General features: G+C 52.1%; 6 protein-coding genes across 6 annotated transcripts; 2 read left to right on the forward strand and 4 right to left on the reverse strand.

The window, feature by feature from the left end:
• Positions 1–748: 748 nt before the first annotated feature.
• On the reverse strand, positions 749–2,182 carry COCVIDRAFT_11597 (hypothetical protein; the record flags this gene model as incomplete). The annotated part of the gene is made up of 3 exons (XM_014706346.1): positions 749–1,102; positions 1,224–1,518; positions 1,614–2,182. 3 exons carry the CDS (start codon positions 2,180–2,182, stop codon positions 749–751), a joined length of 1,218 nt encoding a protein of 405 aa, XP_014561832.1.
• A 2,839-nt stretch (positions 2,183–5,021) lies between these two features.
• COCVIDRAFT_85607 (hypothetical protein) lies at positions 5,022–5,294 on the reverse strand (the record flags this gene model as incomplete). Its single annotated transcript, XM_014706455.1, has 1 exon — positions 5,022–5,294. A coding segment is annotated over one exon (273 nt), but the record flags the coding sequence as incomplete, so codon positions are not given.
• Positions 5,295–5,526: 232 nt separating this feature from the next.
• On the reverse strand, positions 5,527–8,556 carry COCVIDRAFT_33175 (hypothetical protein; the record flags this gene model as incomplete). The annotated part of the gene is made up of 5 exons (XM_014706456.1): positions 5,527–5,618; positions 6,432–6,683; positions 6,740–8,221; positions 8,296–8,441; positions 8,492–8,556. 5 exons carry the CDS (start codon positions 8,554–8,556, stop codon positions 5,527–5,529), a joined length of 2,037 nt encoding a protein of 678 aa, XP_014561942.1.
• A 1,083-nt stretch (positions 8,557–9,639) lies between these two features.
• Positions 9,640–10,068, forward strand: COCVIDRAFT_85403 (hypothetical protein; the record flags this gene model as incomplete). The annotated part of the gene is made up of 1 exon (XM_014706457.1): positions 9,640–10,068. One exon carries the CDS (start codon positions 9,640–9,642, stop codon positions 10,066–10,068), a length of 429 nt encoding a protein of 142 aa, XP_014561943.1.
• A 493-nt stretch (positions 10,069–10,561) lies between these two features.
• Positions 10,562–10,738, reverse strand: COCVIDRAFT_85302 (hypothetical protein; the record flags this gene model as incomplete). The annotated part of the gene is made up of 1 exon (XM_014706458.1): positions 10,562–10,738. A coding segment is annotated over one exon (177 nt), but the record flags the coding sequence as incomplete, so codon positions are not given.
• A 2,885-nt stretch (positions 10,739–13,623) lies between these two features.
• COCVIDRAFT_85626 (carbohydrate esterase family 4 protein) lies at positions 13,624–15,854 on the forward strand (the record flags this gene model as incomplete). Its single annotated transcript, XM_014706459.1, has 7 exons — positions 13,624–13,903; positions 13,964–14,388; positions 14,442–14,572; positions 14,624–14,631; positions 14,688–15,077; positions 15,129–15,414; positions 15,473–15,854. The coding sequence occupies 7 exons, from the start codon at positions 13,624–13,626 to the stop codon at positions 15,852–15,854; spliced, it is 1,902 nt and encodes a 633-aa protein (XP_014561945.1).
• Between the last annotated feature and the right edge of the window lie 645 nt (positions 15,855–16,499).

A 16,499-nucleotide genomic window follows, 5' to 3' on the forward strand; every position in this document is an offset into this window, starting at 1 on the left:
GCCGACGCTGAAGGGGGGGGTGGGAGGGGTTTGTGTGTGTGTGTGAGTGTGTGAGTGTAGAGGGGGGTAGCTGCGCTGTCACCGCTTCCAATGAAGCAGGGGTGTGGTGGGTTTGCGCGCAGCAAGGGCAGTTTACTCTAGAGGCGACGCCATGGTTGAAGAGAAAAAATTTTCCGACGCCAATATCAGAAAGTGTGTGTGAGAGTATGTGTCGTAGGCTTTTCTAGACGTGTTTGGGGGGGGTGGCCTGGGAGGGGGGGTGTTGCAGCTAGGAAATTGGGAGGAGGGTGTCGAGTGCGTTGGCCAGTGGACTGCAGACAGGGCTCTTACCACTGGAGACATGTGAGGGGCTAGTGATTGGGCGGATGTGGTGAGCAGAAAGAGAACAAGTGCGGGTTGCATGAACGGTTCGCTGTCCTTGCATATGGTGGCTAGGGGTTAGGCTATTTTGGGAGGGGGAGTGGATGGGAGAGTGGTGTGCTGGAGGGTGGGTGTGTGGGTGTGTGTAGGTGTGTGTGTGTGTGTCATGGTTCTTGCAGAGGGTGTTCAGCCCCGCAAAAGCAAAGATTGCACGGCTGGTCTTGCGCGGCCCTGCCATGTTTGACCCGTGTAGGGCTGGCTTATCGATAGCAAAAGATCCAGTCCTGACTGGACTCGACTCGACTCGACTCGACGGGCCTTGGGCGACGACTTACTCCTCGCACTCGTCATCCCATGTCCCATCAGACCACGCCTGTTTTGTTTCCTTTTAGCCTTCTTCTTCTTGTTCTTCGGCAACGGCGACGTCGGAGGCTGCTGCTTCTGCTTCTTTCTTCCTCGTCTCCCCCCTTTCTTCTTCGTATCCCCTGTTCCTGCTCGCTTCCTCGTCTTCTCCCCCCCTCCCCGACCTCCCTCCCATGCCATGGCCAAAGCTGCCGGGCCCAGTGAGGCACAAGGCTGATGGATGCCATGGACCGTCGGTTCCCGCCCTCGCCCACGGTCGGCGGCCATGAACGGGCTTGAAACAGGCTAGCGGACAGGCCCAAGGCAGAGTTTGTGCCCCGGGCGTCAGGCCATGCACTCTTGTGGCCGGGCTTGGGGGTTCTTTTGTTCTAGAAGGCCGCTAGCATGACAAGTGGTGTGTGTCCCCAACCCCCCCTTGCACGGCATACCCGTCGCCCGCTCCCCCAGCCGTCGTCGTCGTCGTCACAACCTCAGGCATAACCAAACGCACACGCCCACACCAATCCCACCGTCAATGCATGCACCATGACGCCAGAAGACGGCCTGCCTTCGACTTGCGACGGCTTTTGCTTCGGTGCTGTCTTCTCGGCCGTCCTGGCCTCTGAACGCCCTCGACGCTGCTCGCTGGTAAAACTGTTTCCCCCGGCTTGGCCCTGCATGCGCCCAGTACTGTTCGCATGATCCGAACCACCAGCTGCCAGCCTGTGTAAACGCCCGCCGCCGCCGCCATCTCGATGCTTGGCGGGCCGACTTTGGGTGCATGGCCAAGTGGTAGTGTATCGTCGCAGCAGCCGCCTGGGTATGGGTATGAGCATGTACGCCTGCTACTTACTACATACATGTGTGGACGTGCACGCTGCGCATTGTCCAGACAGACGTACTCTACTTACTCTCTCAGGTAGTAAGCAGGCAATGCCACCAACCACCCATCCACCACCATGACACGACCATGGCACGGCTTTTCTTCCCTGGGCCTTCGAGAAGCCTTCCTATCTAGGCATCCTTGAATTTCCCACCTGTTCGCCAACCGCGACTCATGCCACCGCTGCACATGACGACACCCTTTCACTACACGCCCAGCCTCACCACCGCCTCTTCTCCTCAAGCCCCGCCATGGCTGTCCTTGCCTCGCTAGCCAGGGCGTTCCCGTCCAGCCTACCGCACCTTTTTTTTTCCCTTTCCTCGCATCCATCACATGACCATTACCTGGCCCCTTGCACACGCACACGCACACGCACACACACCCCGTCCTCGTGCCTGTGCCTGCAATCCTCCTTTTTTCTTCTTCCCTGCCTTGCTTTTGGCTTCGCGGCCATGGTCCCGCTCGCCGCTGGATGGATGGATCCAACACGCGACTTTCTGATCGCCCGGGACCGCTGATCGCTGCCTCGGACCCAAGCCCACCAAGGGGCATCCAAAGCCGTTCCATGTCGCAACCACTGCCATGTCCACCAGTCATGAACCATGGCTCCAGATGCCCTCCCCACCCACACGTTTGCCCTGCTCTCGTCTGCTCTCCCCATCGCCAGCCCTTTCTTCGCGCTCACGCTAGCGTTCAAGCAGAAGCTCGTCTCAGGAAACATGCACCCGTCATCCGTTCAATTTCGGCACTGCAACGGGCAAATTTGGCCTGCACCCAGCCCTGTTGTCCACGACATGCCCGTTCACCCACTGCCTGGGTGCCCCCAAAAAGCACACCGTTGCATCGCCGTTATCGCCTACCCTGGAACGTGGCCTAAAGCGTCGCAGTGCATGCTTTTTGGTCGATAAAACCCATCCAACAATGGCATATTGAGTCGCGCGCGCCTCGCAACACCCCGAGGCCCCCCGGCGTGCCACTTGCATCAAAACCACGACTCGTTCGGCACAATGCAATGAGTTCTGCACTGAATATCTCCCAGGCCCTGCCCGGCGTATTGCAGCCGAAACAGTCTTTGTGCCTTACATGCTACACTGGCCCCACGCCCTCTGTGCTAGACTATCAATAGCTCCAAGGACCACGCTTGCCCAAATATCGCCGATCGAGTAGTTCGCTGCCAGTTCATCGGAACTTAATCAGGAAGTTAACCGCTTAACTGGCCGAATCCGTTCATGCCCCCAAATTCGCGCACCAACACGGCGATTCATGCATCAAACCTCGGATTCCAACGCCGGCATTCCCCGTACACAACAAAACATGTCGTCAACGGCGTCGATAGGGCCAGACTAGGAAATCCTCGACTGCCATAATTGTCGGACCGTCGTCAGAGGGGGTTACCCTTGTGACGAACGACATGACGAGACAGCGGCCGGCACGTATGTTTAAGGGAGTATTTTTAGGGCTGTGCGGCCTCAGAATCCAGGCGGAAACTGGCCATTTCGCTAGTTAAAACTAACAAGCGACAACAACCCCAAATACCATCTTCCGATCTGATGACAAAGGCAGCCCACACGACTTCAGCTCGACCAACACGACACAAATGCTATCAATTTTTAACGTCATTGCAGTTTCATCGACCCACCGCTTGTCCTCTATGTTTGTCGTAGTGCCCAGTTGTTCCATAGAGGCGGTGTCACGCAGCGCCACAAAAGCCGCACTACTTTCAAGCCACGACAAGGCCATGTCAGTCTGGCAATCCCCCCCAAGGTTCCGCCTCAAGACGCCCCAGTCGCCTGGCTCTCGCTCCGTAATCTATCTTGGAGGCCACTGCAAAATCTCTCTACTCTGCTAAGCCCACAAGCGTCCACTTCCCTTCTCGGCGCCGTCGCTCTGTCAGTCTCCATCTTCACCGGAAGACAAACTACGCCAGGAACGTTCATGTAGGGCCTACGTGATGCAGGGCCCCGCCCGCCCGCCCTATCTATCTACACCGCTTCTCACCGCCTAGAGCTAGACGACCTCATTTTTACTTACTTGCACTTTCCATGCGTTTCTCTGCATGCTCTCCACTAAGCTGGAAACGATACCCTCGCTACCGGAAATGTCCGTTTTTGTGTCACGTTGATGTCGCTGCTGCTAGTTGCCGCTTGTGCATGGCATGCAAGGTCTTTGCGAAAAGTTGGGACGTACATATGTTGTGGCTGCATGTAGTATCAGCTTGGTATTTGGTAGAGGCGTTGAGGCTGAGTTACACCGCCTTGAAGGTGTACACCGCTTGGATATTGAGGTGAGTGAGAAGATTATGCAGAATGTTTGTAGTCTTCGTCTTTGGCGAAATGATTGTGTGTGGTGCAATTCTCGATGTCTGAGCCTGGACGTGTTTCTCCACGTTGCAAATTCGGATGATGAAAGAATGATACCCATATTGATACCCTTTACAAGTAAAAGTAGTATATAGAAAATACCAAACTACATCTTACACCACAACTCACTCCCATCATACTCACCACTCTCCTAACCACTTCAAGCCCTCACCTACAATCCCAACAACAAACACCTTAGCACCTTCATCTCAAACCCTGCAAGCCCCATACCCATACATACTCAAAATGCGAAATAAGCCTTTATACCCACGTCCACGTATCGCCTACATATTCTCCACATCTCAAACACCCTTGCTTCCACTCTAGCTTAATTACATTTTGCCTCTACCTCCATCTCGATCACGACTTACTTCAACCCCAACACTTCGTATCGTAATGAGATATGGTGATCGCGATGCGGAGACGATATGCATCCACCACTCGCACTCTAGCTAGATACGCGGTTGTAGGTTAGATAGAGGAGTGTGGATGCACTGGATGGGCGTAGAGTCGTACTCAAGCCTAAGCCCTCGATATCGTTTCTTCGAAAAAATTGAGAGCCGTACTACTTTATCTTCACCAAGACTTGTACGGCCATCCCTTTCTCTCTCGTTCACTTAGTCGTATATCTCATCTCCAACATACCCAAACTTAATCATCATAAAGGTAAAATGCGTTTAGGAGGGAAAAAAAAATAAAAATAAATCGAGAAACCGGAGGTTTTAAACTAGATTACATAACTTCCCAAGTGGACGAGACATTTAAAAAGACACTACACATGTATTATGTTATGTATATCTACACTGCAAAAGGGAAAAAGAGGGACAAGGAGATGCACACTAGTCAACCTCACAAAATATGTACGCTCCAAGACTTCCCCCCCCCCCATGAGTGGAATTGCGGCGGGAAAGGCATGTAAGAAGCTTGTGTGTGTAAATAGAGAGAAAATAAAAAAAAAATGCAGATGTGGATATATCCGCATTCAGTCCATACACGCCATCGTGGGTAACGTAGTTTGATAACACTCCAACCGACAGACAAAACGGAGTGGGGGAGATGAGATGTTGAGGTCCCAGCTAGACGTGTAGGAAAAAGAAGGGAGTGTTTAAGAATATGAGAGGAAAAAAAAAGGTGAGGGGTAAAAAAGGTGAAGGGATGTACATGTTTGCATGTATGTTTTGATATGTGCATATAGACAATAAAAAAAGAAAGCATTTGTATGCATGACCGTTTGAATGGTAGGAGTGCATAGGCTCGCGTACAGTACTGCGTAGTTTGTAGCAAAGAAGAGTGAAGATGTGGTATTTCACAAAAAGGCCAAAAGGGGGAGGGGATAAGGCATGTAGTTGTTATGAAGTGAATATGCATATACTGCTAGAAGTCTCGTCCTCTCCGGTACACTGCTGATGCATCGCATGGGCAAGAAGAAGAAGAAGTTGAGATGTAGGAATCCCCGCAAAACAAGTCATGCTACTGACTATGAAGGTAAATTGAGAACCCAGCCATACCATGCTATGCTGTCCCATGTCATACCATACCAAACCCTCAACACCAGAGAAAAAAAAACCCTCAGCCCCAAATCTACTCCTCAATATCCACAAACTTCTCCTTTGCCTGCGCAAAGAAAACCCGGGCTGTTCCAGACCCAATGTTCCTAATACTATACGTATTCCCTAATAGAATAAATTAGCCAACAGCTTCCCTTAAAAAAATACCTCATGTGATGTATAGAAATGGAGAAACCAGCGGGGCCAATCAGCGCGCGAAACGCGGTATATTGTGACCGGCAAGCGCGTCAAGAGCGCAAAGCATCAACAACAACGGAAGTGATGGAGAAAAGGGGGAAAATAAGCGAAAGGGAAGGCGAGAACGAAAACGGGGCTGCGAAAAAAAAACTGGGGGCTGGCTGCAAAGCGAAGAAACAACAACAGCCAAAGGTGTTCTATGTTCGTTGCGTTGTTGAGGAGAGAGAGGTCCACACAACGCGCGCGGTAGCCGCCTCAAACGAAAGTACCTGTCGTTTGCGCAGCAGCCAGCAGTCGAATCGGAGGAAAAGGTCCAGCCAAGCCAAGGGCACACAACGCTACTCGCCGTCTCCAAATTGGGGGGTAAAACGCAACATGCAAGTGAGGTACCCACGCAGCCCCATGCACCACGCAGACAACGGCAGTAGCTCCGCATGTGACGAGAATAGGCGCCCTCTCGCTTGGCCCCCACATGATGGGTCCGCTCGCTGCTGCTATGTGTTCCTGGGGACCGTGTGATGTTGCAGGACATGTTGAGAGAGCGCGTAAGTGCGAAGAAAAAAGTGGGATGCATTGTGCATCATGTTTGCTCTAGCGTCGAGCGTGAAGTGACGGCGCGTTGTGCAGAACGCGCAAAGGGCGGGAAACCAGAAAAATGCAAAGAACGGAACAGAACTACTGAAAGGGAACGATGTGTGGGGAAACGATTGAGAAAGGAAGGAGATGAAAAGTTAAACGTACCTCGAGGCACTTGCCAGATGCCATGTTTGTGAATCGTGAATTCGTTCTCGTGAACACGGACCTCGACGGTGCCCGATTGCACATTGAAGACCATGTGCATAAATCGTGAGTTCTTTGTGCGCTTCATCTGGTCAGGACCCAGCTCAATGAGTCCCCAGTTGAAGAAGGAGCCGCTCGAGCCAATCTTTGCGAATTTGAATCCGCCGTCGCCGACTTCTCGCGGTTGGATGCCCTTCTCCGCCCATGCAATATCTGTGATCAAAAGTCAGCAAAAAAGACTTGTTGTACCTGCACAAAATTGAACTTGCCGTCTTCAATAATCTCATCAGAGGCACTGTTAATGGCTGGATCGTAGCCTTTGTAGTTACCCACGAGCCTGCCATCTTTCTCCTCCCAAGGATCCAGCTCAATATCCTCCTCTTCAACCATTGTGAGCCTCTTCTTCTTGCCTTTGGGTCCGTACTTCTTGTTCTGTCTCCGTGTCTCTTCTACTGCCGCGCTCTTCACAATCGATGTCATGCTTCCGTCAACGTCGTAAGAAATGTGGTCATTCTTCCAGAAATCAATTGGCGCGACCCGATGCCTGCCTGTTCGTCCAACACGAGCAACGTTTTCTGGATCTATCTCTCGGAAGACGGAGAGATGACGCCCACGTCCAAATCTTGACCCGGCTGACGTAGTTGACATCTGGTCAATGTCTTGTTTGCTCAGAGGGTTTCCGTATACATCCACAAGTTTGCCAGCAGCGACATCATCAATTAAAGGTGCCTTCTCTCTTGGTTTGGCTTTTGAGCTCTCCTTCGTCTTTGGTGCTGGTTTGGCCTTGGGTTCGGCGGCTGGCGGTTTATTCTTGGGCTCGGCGTTGGCTTTGGGTCTTCCGGGAGGTTTTCCAGGCTTTTTGAAGGCTCCTTCGTTCTTCTCCTTCGTAGCCGCATTCTTTGCCGGTTTTGATGCCACTGTGTTCTCCTTCTCTGCCGCAGGCTGTGCGCGTGGCGGGCGCCCTCGACGTTTCGGTGCCACTGGTGCTTCGTCGATTTGCTCAGATTCGTCCAAGGTAGTGTCGGCAGGCAGTTCGCTAGCACTGGCTTCTAGTTCACTAATATCAGAGACACGCTGAGATCTCCGTCGCTGGACAGTAGGCGCAGGCCCATTCTTCTTGCCTTTGAGAGATTCTGACGCCTGTGCCCCAGGTCCGCGCTTCCGTGGCTTCTCTGCAACCTCTGGCTGCTCTTCTGGGTTATCTACAGCGTCGCTTTTGCGCTTTCTGCCCCTCTTGACTGGCTGTTTAACAGGTTCTGTGACAATTTCCGACTCTTCCTCATCAACCAATTCCTCGACAGCCTCCTCGTCAGCCATTGATTCTTCTCCAATCTGTGCAACAAAACTCTCTTCTGCAAAAATGGCGGATGCCTCATTCGCCATGAGTTCTTGCTGGACCATGCTCTCTTCCATCATCGCACTCGGTTCTGGAAGTGGGGATTCTTCGCCATCCTCGGGGATATCGTACACATCTGAACGTCTTCCGCGTCGCGCACCTGATCCACTCAGTGCCGGTGTTTCTTGCAGGCTGGACTCGTCTTGCTCGAAATCAAGCCGCCTTGCAATCGGATGTGACGAAGCGCGAATGGGACTAGAAGGGGCGGCCGAGCTTCCTCTTGGCACCATGGAAGATTGTCGTCGTGGCGAGGAACCAAGGTGAGTCTTTTTGGGCGAGCGCGATCGAGGCGGAGGGAGGTTTGTTCGATTGCTGCGCAGGAGTTGGTTGGATGTGGTGAAGTCTGGAATCGAGCCTGATTGTAGTGTCAGAATACAATCTTTTGCACGCGCAACATTGCACTTGACGAGCGCTGTGGAACAAACGCACTTTCCTGCAGTTCCATCGACTCTGATCCTGTCGCGTTTCCATTGCGCTTGGGTGGAGACTTCTCGGGAGATGAGAAAATGCCAGAAATTGGTTCGAGGCCATGTTCGTCATAAACGCCCTTGTCTGCCAAAGTGATGCCTGTCTTTCTGCGCAATGTTAGCATGCGCGCGCAAAGTCGCAAAGTGCATTTACGTGCCTTCCTTGTACTCCGACGTTGTAATAATTATTTTCGCGATTTTCGCGCTTCTTTGGGGGCGCCATTTTGTAAAGGAGTGAGTGGTGGTACCGGGTACGCGTGTTGCTGCGATTGACGCGTCGTTGGTGGTGTGTCGAGTCGTGGGCGCCGTTGGTTGAACATATGTTGTTTGGGCTTGGGTGGGATGTAAACGAACATACGCGGGCATACCTGGGCTTGGCGAACGTCAACGCAGAAAGTGCACCACCACCAGTGCGGGCATAAGAATACCATTAGGCCATTGCTGCTAAAAGATGGAAATATGACATAATTGCACATTGCCGGCATCTCAATCACAAACTCTTCAATACACAGCTTACCGTGAGCCCTAACCATGCACCACATCACGCCATTTCCCATTCCCATTCCAACCACTCTCTCCCTCGCATAGGCTACCCAGTTTGCCCGTTGTAGCTCCGTGCCCCCCACACATTCCTTGAGTACTGCATGTCAACTATCCTGTACACAGGTTAACCTGGCTTAGCGCACGTCCATCACGGTGCACGAAATTGGCGCGGGTATAAGTTGAGGAGCCCACCCAATCGTGGGGACTTTTCTCGTGTCTTTATTCAACCTCAGTCAGAGTCTTTGGCTGCTCGGCCACAACCCAAAGACTAGCCATCCGCCAAAAGAGACGTCGCTCTCCTACAGTCACAGTCCACGTGCAGACCACGCACTGCTCCATTCATTGCTCGCGTAAGGATCCGCTCTCCTATCCACCCACTTTTGTATCTCCCACCAAACGCTCTTCCTGGATCAAGACTTTTCCGATAACCAACTCTCTTGACAGAACTGCCAACTCAGGAAAAGGCCGTCCAATCATGCCCGGGCGACGATATGCTTTTCGTGAAGCGTCGAAAAACGGCAGCGAGCCGCAGAATGAAAATATACAAGAAAGGAAATCGTAATCATGTCGATGATTCGTCACAGCCTGGGCGCAATCTCTGCTACCCTAATCCCGACCTGCCGTCACAGTTGCATGAAGGCAGGCTGGTGCATCGAAACTCATTCTAGATCAAAACATCGACGGCACCTCGAACCACTCTAGTTGGGGCAGGCGCTCTGGACGTGGCCAGGCTGCTTGCAGCGGTAGCACACACGCTCAGAAGATGTCTCCTGGGGGCAGTCACGAGACAAGTGGCCAACCTCGCCGCCTAAACAAAGTCAGTGACAGTCATCTTTTGCCAGCCGTATCCACTTACAGTTGTAGCACTTCTGGCCCTGGGTGCAGTCACGGCTCATGTGACCGAAACCACCGCACGAGTAGCAGGTGGTCTGGCGAGCACCACCGTAGCCACCGGCACCGCCGCCGTAGCCACCACGACCTCCTCCAAAGCCACCGTTGCCGTAACCGCCTCCCTGGGAGCAGTTGCGGGCAATGTGACCGACCTGGCCGCACTTGTAGCACTCCTGGCTGCCGCCACCACGGCCTCCCATTGGGGCACCGCCGTCCTTGGTGCACTCACGAGAGATGTGTCCAGTGCCGCCACAGCGGTAGCAGGTCTTCTCAGCCTGAGGAGAGCTGCACTCACGGCTAACGTGACCCTTCTCGCCACAGTTGTAGCAGGTTGGGGTGCCCTTGGTAGGGCACTCGGCAGCGCGGTGAGACGCATCGCCGCCTGCACATTGTTAGCAAAAGGCGCGTACAGCGTGTGAAGGTGCAAACGACGGCTCAAAGGACAGAAATGGCGACTGAGTCTGCTGCTCAAGAAAGCGACTGGTATCTTGCCCATTTGGTGTACAAGAAAATCCAGGGCTCGCTAAGTCGACCATTGCGGGGTCACAGTGGCGAGGGAGCCGTTTGGTAACGCAGGTAATATTCAACTTACAGTTGTAGCAGCCACGGCCGCCGGCGCCAGCAGCAGGAGCAGGTGCTTGGTATTCCATGATTGAGTTTGTGGAAGAGACCTATGCTTGTCAGATATTACTTCGCAGTCGCATGGCACATGGTGCGGGCATTGGTCTTACTGGAAGTGTCGTACGAGTAATGGAGGGAGTGACGTTGAAAGACGGTGTCTTCTGGTAAGAGATTCAAAGGGTCGATTGAATCGTACTGGCACCAATTGATGAGTTTGGATCGTTGTAGGAGGAACCGAGGGGCACCACCAGGGCAGAGAAAATATGTGCCCGCGGTTGTGTTTGCGCTAGTCTAAGCGAAATGCGGTCTAGCTCGTCGTTTGCTCCTTCCCAGTGTGTGGGTCGGGATGCTTGTTGGAATAAGGGACCGTTTTTATTATGGTTTGCGTGCGGAAAGGGCCCGGAGCGACTGTCTTCGGTCCGCGCCACGGCGTGCTGAGGCCTGGATCCCCGCGTGATTGGGGCGTCTTCTCTAAGTCCAGCCCGACGTCATTGGAGAGGGTGCCATCGCCTGACAGGCCTCGTGCAGATCTCCGGCTGTTCATGCAGCTAACCGGGCAGAGATAGATCGTGCAACCCATCGCACACGTGGTGCCATGATATGCGAATAATATTATCGCCGCCGACCAGCCCCGAGCGGGTCGATGCGCCCGTCCCTCAGACGCAATCGTGTGCGTGGGTGCCTGTGATGAGGCTGCTCAGACCAGAGGCTGCATCTGCCTATGCCAAAAGCTCGCATTCTGTGGTCTGGTAGCACAAGGTGTGTCTTGATCTATCAGAACCATCGACTGCCCACTATGCCACTACCGCAAGCTCAATAACTTCAAAGGGTCAATTACATGCATGAGTGTGGGCATTGAATCGCCAGAATCGTTGCTATGGAATGTAGGCTATTAGTATTGCTTCAGATCCCAATGGCTTTTGTTGCATAGTGAATAATACGGGCAGGGCCTTAACTTGCTATTGAAGCACCAAGAGTCTTCTCCTAGTAGACACAAGGAATTCACGACACCGTGATTTGATACTGCGAGTTATGTGCTGTTATGGATTTCTAGCTGATCTGGGAAGAATATCGCATTGCCGCAATAAGAAACGACGGCCAGGTTACATACCGCGGAACACCAACACTGAAGTTCTGCGCGTGAAGTTCTCATAAAGTGCAGAAGGCCATACCAGAAAAAGTTTGTAGGCCCGATACCTACACCAAGGGTCTAGAAGCGTGTCTAGTCTGCTCTCTCCACCCCAAAGAACCCCACCGCTACCGACCCACCGCAGTCTGAAATCCCCTTTTGCTCTCGCCGCCGTTCCAATTTCAATACGTATGTGATAAGTTGCCAAACCTGTTATTCTTACATCAAGTCAAGCAACAAGCTTGAAATCGGGCTTGTGGTTTAGTGGTATAATACTCCCTTAGCATCAGTTCTTCCGCCTTCAAAAGCGCAAGACGACGCCTGGGAGTGGTCCGGGGTTCGATTCCCCGCGAGTCCATTTCTTTTTTCTTTTCTTTTTTCACGTCTGTGATGGACTACGCGAAGTCCCCTAGGTGGAGGGGCTCCTTTTTTGCACCACGGTAAGCAGCTGGTCTGTGCGCCGTGCCTTATCGCGTTAATGTTAAGGGGACTTCATCAATGCGATACCGAGTCGAGAGAAGAGCCCTAGAGGCTTTTCTTGAATCAGTATACAGTATCTCTTTTTCCACATATCCTCGCTCTACAGCACCACTCCCTAAAGCGAAGCGACTGTGGAGTTGGACGTGGCCGAAGACTTAGTTAGATGGATGATATACCGAAAGAGGAAAATATATCAGAATGATCGCTACGAAGTTCATGACTGGATATCTTTGTTTGCAAACCGTATGATGAATACACAACTGCTGTGGCACTTTGTACAACGGTCCCTGATATCTCAACAGTCCAGGCCAAGGGTCGCTCGCGTGCCAAAGTTCCTTATGATCCTATTTTTGTTTGTTTCTTCCATCTTGCCGATCCCAGCAACAAAAGTTAGCGCTGGGGCCTCCGGTAGCTTGCATCGGTATCGGGTCCGTAGTACGCAGAAGAAAGATACCTCATTTCCACCAACACTGCCCACACCAGCCAAATACCAGGGAATACACAAACGACCCGTAGAAAAGACTTTGTAACAACAATCCTGTATTCTAATGAGCTATCACAATGCTCACCGTGGTTGCTCGGTATTGAGGCAAGACACGTCCGTCAGGCGTCCGCATCGCCATTTGAAACGACGGCGGTCAACGCTTTTATCGGCAATGATGGAACTCTGAATAAGATTCTGCCCAGCCATCGGAACGAACGTACCAATGGGCAGTATGGCAGAAGAGGTTCCCTACAAGATAAAACAGTCCGGTCATTCTGAAGATAAAGCGCCGATTTATTGCTACCAAGAAAAGACCATCCGGCAGTCGAAGAGCCCTGAATTCGGCATGCGCATCCATGCAGCACGGCGTGAGAGAAGAGCAGGTATCCTACCATACAGTCTGGACCGAACCAGGAACTCCAAAATTGGGATCATTGATGTTTCTTGTTTACGCGAAGCGCGGACGCTAATAGGATCCGCGCCTCCATCAGGAAATAAGCCAGGGGCATCTTCTTGGCTGAGGGAAAGCCATAGTGCCCCTAAACCTTTACAGGACAATCATACTTTGTAATAGCACCGCAAGTAATATTGATAATGAGGTATCCTCGCAATACCTACACTTCGGGCGATAGGGAGCTTACTATGTCTCTCAACCCAACGGTCTACAAAAGTAGTTGCAAACTTCACTGCGACAAGAGACATTTGGCACATGTCAACCGACTGTGTAACTAGACATACCCGCACGTAGTGACTTCATGACTTTAATCAACATTATCCGTGCCTAAGGTCAGCCATTGCAACATCTGACACACGCTGGGGGCTGAGCCGTCCACAGCCAAGCACGCTACACGCTGAATCGGCATCGATATTGATTTTTATTCCCCGAACCCTGGGCAAAGCCAGTCCAGTCTTGGCTGTGCGCAAATGGACATATATCATAAGTACTCGGTCATGCGGTAATCTTTGCTTCTTGGTTACCCTTCCCCTCTCTTTGTTCCGTCAAAGGGGTCTGTCACTCGTTTAAGTATCGCCTTTTTTGCATCATACATAATACCGGTCGATCATTCACCCACACACTCGCTTGTTTTCTCATTACCGCGCTTGAGTCTGAGACAGTCGATCGCTTCAAATCAACTCGGATCATGCGTTTCACAGAGTTGTCTGCAGCGCTGCTGCTGGCGCCTCTTGTGGCTGCTCACGCCGGTGGTCACACTCCAAAGATAGTTGGATCTGGGTCGAAAGATATTGGTAAACTAAGGAGTAGGAACATTCTCGACAGTCGGGCTCCCAGGGTTGCTGGTCCTGAGAAGGCTCTCAGCAAGCGTCAAGGCGGTGCTAGTGGTCGATGTGGAGCTGATCATGGTAACGCAAGCTGCGCTGAAGGATACTGCTGCTCCACAGCAGGTTATTGCGGACAAGGATGTAAGGATTCCGAGTGTCTGATTGATATGAACAACAAGCTAATGCTACATGTCTGATTAGCGGACTACTGCGCAGCACCAGACTGCCGCTTCCAGTATGGTCCTGCCTGTGATGCCAACAAAGTTCCTACTGGAGGTAGCACCCGCAACACTCCTCGTACGAAGCTTGGCAACCAGCCATATGGTGGCGAAGGCATTTATGATTGCGTCGAACCGAACACTATTGCCATTACTTACGATGACGGTCCATATATCTACACCAGCGGTGTGCTCGACCAGTTCGCAGCCTACAATGCCAAAGCGACGTTCTTTGTCACTGGTATCAACATTAACAAAGGTGCAATTGACGACAAGAGCACACAATGGCCCTCTATCATATCTCGTATGATCGCCGAGGGACATCAAGTTGCCAGCCATACTTGGTCTCATCAGGATCTTAGTGCCATTACAAAAGAGCAGCGTTACGACCAGATGGTCAGGAATGAAGTAAGTGATGACATAGGACGACATCGATTACTCAACTGACTTTGTACTTCTAGATGGCCCTCACAAACATCATCGGTAAATTCCCGACGTACATGCGTCCGCCATACTCATCTTGCACTGCCGCATCAGGATGCCAGAAGGATCTTGCAGACCTAGGATATGTTGTTTCCTACTTTGATCTTGAGTAAGCACCCTGAAACATAATATTGAAATCGCGCGCTGACTTGTGGATTAGCACTGATGGTTAGAGATACTTCACATATACTCTTATCAGCATCAGCCTTTCTAACAGCCAATAGACTATAACAACGTAACACCTGATCTGATTCAGAATTCCAAGAACAGAGTCAGTGCTGTGATTAATCCGAGCAATCCGACCGAAGACAATTTCCAGGCTATTGCGCACGATATCCACCAGCAGACGGCACAGAATCTCACAGGCTATATGCTCGATTTGATGACACAAAAGGGATACAGGCTGGTCACATTGGGTGAATGCTTGGGCGAACCGGAGGCAAACTGGTACCGCACTCCCACCGACCGACCAGCTTCATCGTCTGTATTCACACCACCTGGTTCTTCCACTGCCTCAGGAGCCGCCAGCGCCACGTCTAGCGGCGCTGTCGTCACTCCTACGGCCGTGTCTCCTGACAGTTCTTGCGGCTCCAAGGTGGGCTACACATGTCTCGGTAAGATTGGTAAACATGAATGGATCTGACTTTCGCTAACCAACCCAACAGGATTTGCTCAAGGAGAGTGCTGCTCCCAGTATGGCTTCTGTGGAAACACTGCGGGTCACTGTGGAACAGGCTGTGACCCCAAATTTGGCAAATGCTCAGTCGCTGGATCTTCGGCACCTGCCAGCCCCGCGTCTTCAACCGCCAGTGGGCCTACTCAGCCAGCTTCCAGCACTGGGTCCGCTCTTCCGACTCCCAACCCCTCCAACGGGGTGTCCCAAGATGGTTCGTGTGGTGGTGAAAAAGGCTACACATGTGTCGGCTACTTTGAGGGCGAATGTTGCTCGCAGTAAGTCTGTCTCTTTCTTTTTTTCACCGAGACCATGTAGCTGACGAAGCTTGCATAGATATGGCTGGTGCGGCTCGAGCGCTGACCACTGTGGAACCGGCTGCAACCCTCTTCTTGGTCGATGCGCATCTTCGGCATCTATCCCGATTCCCAGTGTCCCTGCAACTAGCTCAACACGCAGTATGACCACGTCTACTCGCCCAGCGACCAGTACCCAAAGATCCTCAGCAACCAGCACTCGCACATCTTCAGCCCCCGTTGCTACATCTACCCCCCTCAAGACGTCACCGAATGGACGCTGTGGAGGAAACACTGGCTACACGTGCAGGGGCTCGCGCTTTGGCGGATGCTGCAGCCGGAGCGGACAGTGCACCTTCAGCGTTATCTCGTGCATGAGCATCATGGGTTGCCAGAAGCCTTTTGGTACCTGCCTCAGATGAAGCAGTTTTTCTTTTTGTGTTCATAATTTATACAGGGTGCCAGTTCTTTCGGTAAATCCTTGTAATGGTGTATAATCCAGACAGCGAGGTAAAGCTGGAAATTGTATAGTAAAGATAAAAGTAAGAATGCTCAGATGGCTTCCCAAGTCCCCAGGAAACCTACATAGCCGAACAAGGGACACCTTCACTTCCTTCACTTAGCTTTGTGGGGTGATAGAGGCGACTGGTGGTGCAGGAGGAATGGGCAAACGGTGGCCTATAATTGCAAGATAGAAAGGCCGGATGGAGAGGCGGCTACATGAGAGATATGATGTGGCCAGGCTTGGCACTGCAGAGTGAAAGTCAGAGGCGCGACTAGGCCGTCTGTTGTCGTGACGTGGTGACGTGCCACCCGGTCCCGGAGCTCCGCCGCGGCCGTCCCAATTGCGCTAGCGTAGTAGCTTGGAGCAGTCGGCGCCAACCAAGTCACCTCAAACTTGTCGAGCTTCCTTCTTGCACCGTCAATTGACAACTGCGCTTCATCGCAGCTCGTCACTTGCATTTTCTGTCTATCCCCAAGTCGTTTTCTTCCTACACGGTACTTTTCTCTTAGTTCAGCTTTTACGGGACCCAGGGCTTCGGCCGCGCACGCGAATTTTGGGTATT

Source organism: Bipolaris victoriae (genome assembly GCF_000527765.1).
Source record: "Bipolaris victoriae FI3 unplaced genomic scaffold scaffold_3, whole genome shotgun sequence".
In the NCBI taxonomy this organism is placed as follows: Eukaryota; Fungi; Ascomycota; class Dothideomycetes; order Pleosporales; family Pleosporaceae; genus Bipolaris; species Bipolaris victoriae.